This window comes from Narcine bancroftii, chromosome 3 (genome assembly GCF_036971445.1).
Source record: "Narcine bancroftii isolate sNarBan1 chromosome 3, sNarBan1.hap1, whole genome shotgun sequence".
NCBI classification, from domain to species: domain Eukaryota; kingdom Metazoa; phylum Chordata; class Chondrichthyes; order Torpediniformes; family Narcinidae; genus Narcine; species Narcine bancroftii.
This window is the reverse complement of record NC_091471.1, coordinates 365,918,092-365,930,602: the sequence shown is the minus strand read 5'-3', so window position 1 is coordinate 365,930,602 and position 12,511 is coordinate 365,918,092. Positions and strand designations below refer to the sequence as shown.

Here is a 12,511-nt window from a genome sequence, read left to right as displayed (position 1 = left end):
AAACTATTAAAGTAAAAGGAGCAAAGCAACCATTACAATTGATTTGAAAATTTAAGTTCTTTTGTTCAATGTAGCTATCCTGACATATAAATTAAAAACAGAGCCTGGGGTATCTGAACAATCATTACTTTACAGTTAAATTTGCTGGCTTGTGCATTAAACCTTACAATTATTTGAGATACTAATGAACAATTGTTCTTCTGAACAATTAATAAAATAAAGCAAATATTGGATGCACCTAAGATGGCTTTAAGGATCAATTATACAGGTTGATCAGTATTCACATGATAGAAAGAAAAAACACGAGTTGAGAATAAAAGGGCTAATTTTTACATAAATATAGAGCTAAAGCCCATGGGAGGATCTGTGGGAAAATAAACAGTACAGAAAAGGGACATATGCGGATAGGTTAGAAAGATTGGGATCATATGCGATGGAGTTTAGAAGGATGAGGGGAGACATGATTGAGGTATTTAGGATTATCAAAGGGCTTGACAGGGTGAAATCAGAGTACATGTTCCCAATGATAGGACTAGAGGGCATATTTTAAGAATACAGGGAAGGCCATTTAAGACAGAAATGAGGAGAATTTTTTTTTTACCCAGAGAGTTGTGGATCTGTGGAATGCATTGCCACAGAGGGTGGTGGGGGCGGATTTGCTGGCTAGATTTAAGAGAGGGTTGGATAAGGCTCTTGTGGGCAGGGGAGTTAAGGGTTATGGGGATAAGGCTGGGATTAGTTATTGAAAGAAAAAGATCAGCCATGATCCAATAAATGGCAGTGCTGGCTTGATGGGCCAATTGGCCTACTCCAGCACCTATTGCATATTATGTAAACTCTTTTGGACAATGAAGGAAAGATTTAGAGATCGTTGGATACCCACTAAAATGCATTTAAAATGAGTATCATGGGAATCAATTCCATGACAGTGGTAATCAGAATTAAGGTCCCCTTGTTTACCACAAATGTGCTATTTCTGTTGAGGAATGTAGAAAGGCAGATGGTTAATCTGTTTTTGGTAGAGAAATCAAGGACATTCCATCCTCCTAGTACACAGATGAAGGAAGGGCTGACCGCAGTGATGACAACAAGGGTTGATTCGATGCTCATTATCTGTGCTGATAAGAGAGTGTCTTCACATTGGTAAAATGCTGCTTCATGCCTCTGACTAAGCATAAATTTCTCCCACTTGCAAGCTTAAAACGGATTTAAATAAATGCACCTTGAACAGATGGTGAACGATTCTTTTCACAACAACCAGTGGACTTTACAGATTGGATAAATTAGATGCAAACCAGCCAATAGGTGCTTGCTTTGTGTGAGATCCAAACTTGCATTGACTGCATCAGGTGAAAGCTTTGGTGCCAGTCAGAGGCCTTTAGAGGTTATGGGGGAGCTTCAGAATGAGAACTTGAGGGACTCATTAGCCTGGGCCTTTGGTAACAGGAAAAATTAGAGAGATTAGTTCTGAAAGTCCATTTTGTGAAATCATGTTTAAATATTTTGTTTTCAAAATCTTTAAGGAAAAAAATAATTAGGTCACGCACCCACTGGACAAGGAGGCACTAGGACAGTGGGGGAAAAATCACAATTCAAAGAGGCCCTGACCACAGGCTATGAGATTCAATATCTAACTTGATAGCCATTAAACAAGGTGCTCCCCTCCATGTCACACTGAGCATAAAACATGAACCCCAACATTACCAGATCTCCAGGAGACTAATCAAATAGGCCAGGTTGCTCCCAACAGCCTTTGCTGAACCTCACTGCAACCCCAAATCAAGGATCCATAATGAACCTTTATAAATTGATTGCAGGAGGAGATTGGGACTTCTAACAGAAATACGAGGTAAAGGAAAATGTTTGATTCCAGGATGGATAAATAGCAGTCAATTGCCTGCTTTGGCCAACCATCCACGAATCATGAATGTACATTTGCTAAGGCAGACACATCCAACTACCATGTATAGGATTAGTCTTTCTGATCCCAGTCATTGACTCGGGTGGTCCTTCCCATCCACAATATGGGGTGACTAACACAGAAGTATGATTGGGAAACTACCACTTCCAAGAATCTGGGATAGTATGGTAAGAGAGCCATTACTAATAGGATGGTGATAGACTCGGGTCGTCACAATCTTTCCAGGGGCTTATACCACATGGAGTCTTCTTCCCAGGTAAAGAGAGTCTAGAATTTCAGGGTAGGGTTAAAGTGTAGAGGGGAATGTTAAAGGAATTTAAAGGGGCTTTTTTTTCTCACGGAAAAGGTTGAATTGAGATGATGATGTGGCAGATACAATTATACTATTGGACAGATACTTTGTTAAGAAATTCTTAGACCAATGGTTCTCAACTTTTTCTCCCCCCACTCACATGCCATCATAAGTAATCCCTTACTAACCGCAGAGCACAGAGTCCAGGATGTGGTTAGTAAGGGATTACTTCAGGTGGTACAAGAGTGGGGGGAAAAAGGGTGAGAAACACTGGTTTAGAGCAATTAAGAGCCAAATGCAGGCAAAGAGATTAGGAGAGATGGACATCATAGTCAACAAGTGCAAAACACTTCTATAAATCACAAATATCTCTACTTGCCTCAAATAATAAGGTATTAAAAAGTGAATTGTTCAAATAGTAATGTGCTCTTAGCAATTTCTTCAAGCAACTTCAGAAAACAAAATATTATCGGATCTGATGTACTTGAAAGATGAAAACAATGTATTTAATATGTACCTGGGAGGACTTGATCAAGATATATAGCCACAAGCAAATAGAGAAAACTGTCTAGGATAAGCATGAAGAAAGGGATGTACAAGGGGAATGGGCTTGCTGACAGATTTGAGAGCTGAGCACCGTCACCAAGGGCTTCAAGAAGAACAACCTGGATTTTAAAAAAAAAAATCATAATTAAAATATAATCCAGGAAGAATTAAATTTACAATAGGTCACATTGTTCATTTCTGGAGACCAAAATATCTGCTTCAGTTTCTGGCATATCATCAGGAGATTGAATAGAAAGACCTTGCCAGCAACCAGTATCACACTAATGTAAGTGCATAATTAGAATAGGCTTTACAAGCAGGAAACATTTGATGCACTTTGGCCATTTAGTTTCATTTAGTGATGAATGTTAGAAATAATATGAGCATCATCCACCAGTGCTGAAGGGGTAAGCATCGATTCCCGAGATGGTGGATTAGTCATGAGGAGAGATTAAAAACAAAGCCTGGGAAGAGTAAGAGGCAATCTCACTAAAATGTGCAAATTTTGGACAGGACTCAACTGGAAGAAGTTAACGTCTCCCCCGGGTGAGATGTCCAGAACCAGGAGTCTCAGTGCATGTCCTCCCATCATTTGACATTCGAAAATGCATCATCTCTCAGGATTAAATTCTATTTTCCAATTCTTTGCTCGACATAGAAACTGAGCAATATTCTGAAGCCCAAGACTCTCCTCCTCACTCATTACAACACCATCTTTTTGCCTCCTCTACATAATACTAGAATTACTTGGGGTAGAGAGACACTTTGCTGCCTTACTAGAGGTTTATCGATATCACATGACACAAATGAAATTCGTGTCCAATTGGTTACATCCATCTTTTATGATGATTGGAACCTCAGGAGGAATATAAAATGTTAAAGGCTCGATACTCTCAGCTGATGATAACTGCAAATCTTTAGCAATGCCTTTATTCAAATGTGCTGTGCCATTCCTGACTCCAAGTTTATGACGACATGGGGTTTTTGATCCGGTTGTAGGATAATTTAGCTATATCCACAACAATACTTCTCTCTCTTTTTTTTTTTAAAAGCATGCATGTCCCATGATGCCACTTCAAAAGAGTGACAACTTTGGAGCTGCTCTTGGCATGTCCACTTCATTCAATTTGCATGGTATGTGGAGGATGAAGCAGACAATTGGAAAGCTTGGGCAGCTGTAACATCATGAGGTTGAGGCTATTTTAACGAGCTGGCCTGGTTTTAAATCTTTTATTCTGACTTTACTTAAAGTAGGTGTCCAACAGAATAATGAAAAGTGTATGCAGTTAACTCATATCTTCCCAATTAAATTATTTCCCTTTTCTGAATACCTGTGAAATCCCAATGGCTAAGGCACTAGGGGAGAACAAACAAAGCAGCCACACAGCAGACACTGGAAAATCGCTAATCAGCACAGTGAGAAGGCTAAATAATCCAAAACCCATCAGCATTAGCGATCCAACCAAGCCAGCAATCTTCTGGTTCTTAAAAAGTGGGGTCAGCAGAAACGAAAAGGGAATCTGTGGAAGGAAACATTTATATTTCAAAATTATAAGAAAATTGACTTGCTGAGCAACTGAGAGTTGCACAAACAAACTCAGGGGGCAAAGCACCCAATAATATTCCTAAATTTTATAACCAGGCTGAGAGAATTTTAACCAATATGATTAACATTTAAGGTTATAAAGATAATGGAATGTTGACTTAAAGATGCAAACTACATCATGAAATTGAAAATATAAATGGTCATCTATGATTGCCATACAGTAAACCTGAGAAAATTTAATGCATTATTTAAGACAAAAAAGTAATTAAATAGATGTTTTTAAACTTGGATTTTCAAAATAGAGAACGGGTACAAATAATGCATTAGGTAGCAAGCTGGCAACAAAACAGAAAACAGGACAGTATTAACTGAAAGCAAGGACTAGACTAAGTGATGATCCAGAGCATATTCAACAAAGACTTGCAAAGGTTAAAAACAATTTCCAATTCCATGCAGATAACAAATATTTGTTAGAAGCAGAAAGATTACAATAACTCACGCTGGTAAACTTGCTGAATATGTGTATATTAATAAATACATTTTAATATATGCTCATGAAGCAGTTGGTTTGAGGAATATAAAGGTAATACACTGCTTTGAAAATGAGCCTGAAGTGAAGAGTAATTAACATGGCCCTAATGCAAGGGAGATGGAGAACAATGTGCATTATGGTGTAGAGACAGGGGATTGGCTATGATTATACTAAATGGGGAGACAGTCAAAGGGCTGAATGGACTACTCATTTCTATTTTTCTAAGTTCCAGGCACACCAAAAGATCAAAAATAGCAATGTAATAAAGCCCTTAAGAATCTAAAATGCCAAGGGTTATAAATGCAAGAGAATCAATGATAAATCCAATAAGGAAGTCAGAAGAAATTTTATTGAAGCTATTGTTTGAATATTGATCTTCTTGCCACATTGAGAAGATAAAGCAAACATAATGGACACACAAGGGGAAATTAGTAAAGACATGAGGAAGAAAGGAAAAGAAGAATTAGTGGATAAGGGGTAACATAACGATATTAAAAATGCTTATGAAGCATTGTTCATCATACATCAGCAGAGGGCCTTTAGGGTTTACAGTCCTGCAAGTTCTTCTCAATTAATTGTCAATTCCATATCTTTTGTATACAAGTATAAAAACACTTCCTTCTAATTTACCTGGTTTGAGCCTTGCAAATAAATCAGCCAGCTTTTTGTAGAAGCTATCCTGTTGGCTTTGATTCCAGTTATAATATTTAATAAGATATTCAAAACAAGGATATGGAATGACCAAAAAATAAAGTGGACAAAACATAAGGAATTGGTTGCTGGATATGTAAACTGGAAAGAGAAAATAAACGAACAAGCAATGTTTCCAGACATCTTAACATACAAAAATTGGTGGCATAGAAGATTGTCCAAGGCGTGATAAAGATCAGCTGGAAAATTGAAAGAAGTAATTTAATTTTGACAAGCGTGGTATATTTTTGGAAGGAATAAAACAAAAAGTAGGACTTAAACAGTAAATGGTAGGGCTCTAGGAAGTGCTGATGAACAGAGGAACAAATGCCTACAAGTGGTAGCACAGGTGACAAAGAAGGCACAGGAGACAGTTGCCTTCCTCAGCTATGATATAGAATACAAGAGCTAAGGATGTCATATTACAAACTCGATTTGGTCACACTTGGAACAGTCGCCAAACCAGGGGAAGAATGCAATTATGCATGAGAGAGCAAGAGAAAATTCAAGAGGAAGTTGATTAGCTTGGACCATTTCAGAAAGAAGGGGAGACTGGATTTGATTTTGTTTTACCCTGAAAGATAAGATTTGGGAGATAGCAAGCTTCTTTTTTCCCCCTAGATTCCAGTTGCTTTCAGGAAAAAAAATTCTCTCTGATCCCTTCCAAATGGCTTACCTCTCATCTTGTGCCTGTTTGTACACCCTCATCAGGGGGAAAAAAGAAGCTTGCTATCTCCCAAATCTTATCTTTCAGGGTAAAACAAAATCAAATCCAGTCTCCCCTTCTTTCTGAAATGGTCCAAGCTAATCAACTTCCTCTTGAATTTTCTCTTGCTCTCTCATGCATAATTGGGATGAGTGCTTTGGCCAATGTGGTGAGGAAACCATTCTGTGATGCACATTTCTATGAGCAAGAGGAATGATGCAGACTGACACAAATAGCTGCAATTAACAACTCAGACTATCAATATATTAAAAAATGAAAGCGAGACACATGAAGCTGATGCAAAGGAAATCATATTGCCAAAGATGGGTGATGTGAACGTGGGACTTTATATATGACTTTTTTGGACACAATTCTAAATTGCCAACAGTTTGTTGCAATGGGTTGGTAGAAATGGATGAAAATGTTATTGAAGTTCAATTCCTGAAAGGGAAAAAAAAAATCAAGATTCAAGAGGAATAAAAGATAAATAATGCCCACAGGATAGCTCCACCAAAAAAAAAACTGGCACAGATATGGCTCAAACATTATTAAAGTTAATTCCTCTTCATAAATCTGCATCAGAATTTTGGAAAAAATATTTGTGATAAATAATCCAGGGACATTTTTAAAGTTTAAAGAATGATGTCAGATGATAAAGGCTTCTTGCTACATATATTACCATATAACCATATAACCACTTACAGCACAGAACAGGTCAGTTCGGCCCTACTAGTCCATGCCGTAACAAATCCCCACCCTCCTAGTCTCACTGACCAGCACCCGGTCCATACCCCTCCAGTCCTCTCCTCTCCATGTAACTATCCAGTCTTTCTTTAAATGTAAACAATGATCCCGCCTCGACCACGTCTGTCGGAAGCTCATTCCACATCCCTACCACCCTTTGCGTAAAGAAATTTCCCCTCATGTTCCCCTTATAATTTTCCCCCTTCAATCTTAAACCATGTCCTCTAGTTTGAATCTCCCCCACTCTTAATTGAAAAAGCCTATCCACGTTTACTCTGTCTGTCCCTTTTAAAAACTTAAACACCTCTATCAAGTCCCCTCTCAATCTTCGACGCTCCAGAGAAAAAAGCCCCAGTCTGCACAACCTTTCCCTGTAACTCAAACCTTGAAATCCTGTCAACATTCTCGTGAACCTTCTCTGCACTCTCTCTATTTTGTTTATATCTTTCCTATAATTTGGTGACCAAAACTGTACACAGTACTCCAAATTTGGCCTCACCATTCCTTGTACAATTTCATCATAACCTCCCTACTCTTGAATTCAATACTCGATTTATGAGGCATTCCAAATGCCTTCTTCACCACACCATCTACCTGAGTATCAGCCTTGAGGGTACTATTTACCACAACTCCTAAATCCCTTTGTTGCTCTGCTCATCTCAATAGCCTACCATTTAATGCATATGACCTATTTAGATTTGCCTTTCCAAAATGTAACACCTCACACTTATCTGTATTAAATTCCATCAGCCATTTCTCAGCCCACACCTCCAGCCTTCCTAAATCACCTTTTAATCTACGGTAATCTACCTCACTGTCCACAACACCACAAATCTTTGTATCATCCGCAAACTTGCTTATCCAATTCTCCACCCCTACTTCCAGATCGTTAATATATATAACAAACAATAGTGGACCGAGGACCGATCCCTGACGAACTCCACTAGTCACAGAGCAATATCTGTCAAATAAGTACAGAGCTGGGTCTTCCACTGATGAAATTAAACAAGAGACAACCATTTCTGCCATCCACCATTCTGACAATTATACAAAAGTTAAAACAGTGTATTCCAAAGCTGCCTGCAACAATTCTTTGTGCAGCTTCCTGTATCAAATATCTCAAAAATAAGACATTCCCAATTTTTCTTGCATTAATCTGACCAGTGAATAACAGAACATTTATAGAATCTTACAATTTTTAAAATTTCTTGAGGACAGAGAATGCAAATTAATACAATATTTATATTCTAAGCATTTTTTTTTAAACCATTACTAATCAATATATAACTGGGTTACAACTTACAATAGATATTCCAAAAAGAAACAACAAAGGAAAGATGATCAGTAAGCTGCTTCTTGGAAAAAGAGATGTCTGAGTAGAAATGATTGCCATCACCAAGGATAGGATGAAGATTAGCATTATATACAAGAAGCCCCAGGACAACCTGACAAAACAAAAGGACAGTTAATCCAGCCATTCTTTCAAAAAGCACACAGCAAATTTGCTAGATTTAGAATATCTTTGGCAAAAATTTAGTTGTGAACTTCTCAAAATTCTTGAGCTTCAATTTTATTTCAAAGCTTGCCACATATTTTATTCTGTGTACTTTTTTAAAATATCTGCTGAAAATAAAATCAAACTTGGTTGGAAAAGGCAAGAGTTGTATCCATGAAGATGACATCAGTTATCACTGGCTTGGTTCTGGATTAGTACGAGCTTGTTTCATTGAACCACAGAACATTCCAGCATAGAAATAGGCCCCTTCAGCCCTTCTAGCCTGTGTTGAACCATTTTTCTGCCCAGTCCCACTGACCTGCACCCAGTCCATTGCCCTCCATACCTCTCCCATCCACGTACCTGCACAAATTCTTCTTAAATATTAAAAGATAACGACATGCCTTTATCTCCAAAAAATTTGACTTTACCATTATTAGTGCAATAAAACCATTGATACACATACCAATTTTGAAGTCTCCCTTTCATTTTTATTGCATGAATTTAAAAAATTGAAGTGAAAATTAAGATATTACTGTTTGTTTTAGAAATCATATTTTTCGTGATGTCAGCTGCAACCAATCAATTTTTTCTCAAAAATTGCCAGAAATTGTTCTCCATTAAGGAGACACGACACAGCAGATATGGGAATCTGAAGCACAAAAATAAACTGCTGGAAGAATTCAGCAAGTTGAGCAACATCTCTGGAGGCACAAATTTAAATGCAACTTCAAGTGAGGGCAGATGTGTGGAAATCTAGAAATTGTAAAGATGCAGTTCTCAACAGTGAGAGCTTGTTGCCCTCCCATTTCTGTACACCGTGTTATTAAATTTCTGCATTTGAATGAGAGGTACTACCATAATTTTCTGTGCACAGCGAGTCTTCATTTTAATAGGGACACCCTTGTCACATGAGAGCTGTCAAATCCAGCAAACCACTTTAGAACAGGCCATAACAATCGTGTAGAACCATAGAACACTAGCACAGAAGGCGGCCTTTTGGCCTAGTCCCATCTGGACCATTACTCTCTATAACCTGTCCTAAAATGTTGAAATCAAACTCGCCTTACCACCTCCACTGGCAGCATGGTCCACATTCTCATCCCCCTCTGAGTGAAGAAGTTCCCCATATGTTTACCTTCAACATTTCGCTTTTCACCCTTAACCTACGTTCTCTTGTGCTTTCATTATTTATAATTTAAAAGTTTAAAAAGTCAATTTCACGACAATGTCTGGTCTCTTATTTAGTAAGGTGGTTGTATTTTGAATTCTCTCCCTTGCTATTAAATTCATCCAGTCTCAAGTCATCTTTTCTTCAATCTCCTCTAGCTCCACAACAGATGCGTGCAAACCTTTATTCCTAGCTTCTCAGATTTTTAAATCATTGCATTTTCAGTTGAGTCTTCAGCTGCCAATGACCTATAACCTCTCCCATAAAACTCATTAAAACCCTCCGAAGAGCACATTTCTTTCACCAATCTTCTTCCAGACGATAGGAGGTTACTTCTATTTTCTGCTGCCCCTGGTAAATTTACAAGGGGTGCAGTATCTGGAGCACCAGATGTTAGAGGGAGCACTGAATCAATACCTGGGGACCAAAACATCAAAGCTTTCGAACAGCAATTTAATGAAATTTTTCTGTCCTTGATTTGGCATAGAATTTACACGTATAATCTTAATGTTCTTCATCACCCTCTCTAAGGAAAAATGCTTGCTTTACTCCAAATGCCTTTCTTTCAAACCGCGATGGCATTATTGGTCATGAAAAAAGTTAAACAAACCTAAGCTTAAATTCTGTGGCAAATTTATTTTGTCAATCATTGCATTTTTTCACTGATTCAAAAACAATGAACCAGAAGCCCAGTGAATAAATTTACACAACATTTTCTACAACTAGTTCAAGAAACAGTTTTGGCTCACCAGAAAGCAGAGTCATACAGTCCCATCACCTTCATCACCTCTTTCACTTCCTTTTTCTCTGTTACAAGATTAATCAGCAGAAAATTGACAAATGGCACAAAAGCAATAACGAAGTAGAGAGAAGTGACAAGATGGGAAAAGATGTCTGCACCAACATGACTTGGTAACCCCATCATCTGTACTTGCAGAGGCATGATATCTTTCCATACGGAATAGTTGGATTGTGTCTGAAAGCAGAAATTTCTGTAAGATAATCTGCATGAATATAGTGGAAATTACTATATGACTAATTGCATGCAAAACATTTATAAAAAAAGTTTCTTATAAATTACTTTATATGCATCTTTAACCCATCAAGTTACAACTATGCTAAAGTAAATATTTTACATGGAAGTCAAAATTCATTGGTTAATCCACACAATGGCCAGAATTTGATTGTTAAATTGGCCAATTTTCTCAGGATATTGAACAGTGCCTGTCAAAGACCTGCAATTTATTTAAGCCAGTGATTTTCAACCTTTTTCTTTCCACTCACGTACCACAAAGTGAACCCTATGCCCTAGGTGCTCTGTGATGAGTAAGGAATTACTTCAGGTGGTATGTGAGTGGAAAGAAAAAGGTTGAAAACCACTGTTTTAATTGTACCTCATTGAGTTGTTTTGTTCAGTTTCATAACTCCAAAGGAAATGGGCCAAAGACTATTTTTTCCCTCAAGCAAAATATTTCAATAACAATTAGGTCTAGAGCAGAGGTTCTCACCCTTTTTTCCTCCCCCTACCTGAAGTAATCCTTACTAATCACAGAGCACTTTAAAAGCGTCTGATACAAATTGCGATCCATTATCGGAGACGAGTTCCATAGGTAATCCATATACCATGAACAAAATTCGTAGTCTCTCAATTGTCTGGTCTGTGGTTGTTGTCCACATGTGTGACACTACTGGCCATTTAGAATGTGCATGGACAACAATAAGGTAATTTTCACCTATAAACGAATCAGCGAATCCACGTGAATCCTGTGCCATGGTCATGATGGCCAATTAATTCCATGGGTTAGCTTCAGCTTGAGGAGCTTTGGGCTGCATCTCCTGACAAATGTAACATCTTCTCACTATCTGTTCAATTGACGGCCACCAGACATGCATACGTACCAGGGCTTTCATTCGGACCATCCCTGGGTGATTGTGGTTAAGTTCTGATAATATGGCAGCTTGCCATTTCTTGGGAATGATGATCCTGGTTCCCCACAATGAACAACCTTCTTCGATTGATATTTCATTGCATTGTGTACAATAAGCTTTTAGTTTGGGAGGAATAGAGACAACCTCAGGCCATCCATTCAACGTAAAATATAGGATGTTTGACCATGTAGCTTCTTTCCGTACAACTTTGCTGATATTGATCTTGACTAATATCTGTAGCATCTGCTGTCCAGTTACAAACCGTAATAAAGACATCATCATGTTTGTTTTATTTTGCAGGTTGTAAACGTATGTGGTGAGCTGCACAGCCCACCTCTGAATTCTTGTTGCAGCTAGCACCGAAATGTCTTCTTTAGGGCCTAAAATTAAACTCAGTGGCTTGTTGTCTGTTACAAAGGAGAACTTCCTACCATGCAAGTATTGGTGAAATCACTTGAGACCAAATATTATGCAAGTACTTCTTTTTCAAGTTGTGCATAATTACGTTCACTAGCCGTCAAAGAGCAGGAGGTATACTGTGACAACACCACACTTCAACCTACTGGTGAAGCATCAACCCTGAGAGCCACTTCTTTCTCTGGGTTGTAGTGAATGAGAACAGCTTGAGGTCAGCAGTTCTTTCAACCAATTGAACATATTACTTGTGTTTCTTTATTCCAGGATCTGTTATATTATGGGCAAGACGGAATATATCAACCTTCTGATTCTTTGTATTCAAAACGTCCTTCCGCCATTTTGAGTCTTCTTTTCTTTGTTGTCCATGCATCAGCCTGTGTGGCTCACTGTGGTCTTCGTCCTGGGCTTCACCTCCAAATCTTCTCTCCAACATTTGGATGATAGAAGAAGTTTGTTTCTATTCTCATCACCAATCTGTTTAAGTATTCCAAGCTTAGAAATGCATTCGCACAGGGAGACGTT

At 38.1% G+C, this 12,511-nt stretch overlaps 1 protein-coding gene across 8 annotated transcripts in view; it reads right to left on the bottom strand.

Annotated features, from left to right (window-relative positions):
- abca5 (ATP-binding cassette, sub-family A (ABC1), member 5) overlaps positions 1–12,511 on the bottom strand; it is a 96,598-nt gene that overhangs the window by 68,899 nt on the left and 15,188 nt on the right. For 7 of the 8 annotated variants that reach the window (XR_011354949.1, XM_069930190.1, XM_069930189.1 and 4 more), the window contains 4 exons: positions 10,393–10,619; positions 8,281–8,422; positions 4,091–4,279; positions 2,731–2,878 (listed from right to left, as the gene is read on the bottom strand). Coding sequence is in view for 7 of the 8 variants with exons in the window: in XM_069930190.1 (XP_069786291.1) it covers positions 2,731–2,878; positions 4,091–4,279; positions 8,281–8,422; positions 10,393–10,619 (706 nt within the window). In the remaining variant the exon portion in view is untranslated. The remainder of the gene's footprint in view (positions 1–2,730; positions 2,879–4,090; positions 4,280–8,280; positions 8,423–10,392; positions 10,620–12,511) is intronic. The other variant, XM_069930192.1, reaches the window with a different exon arrangement.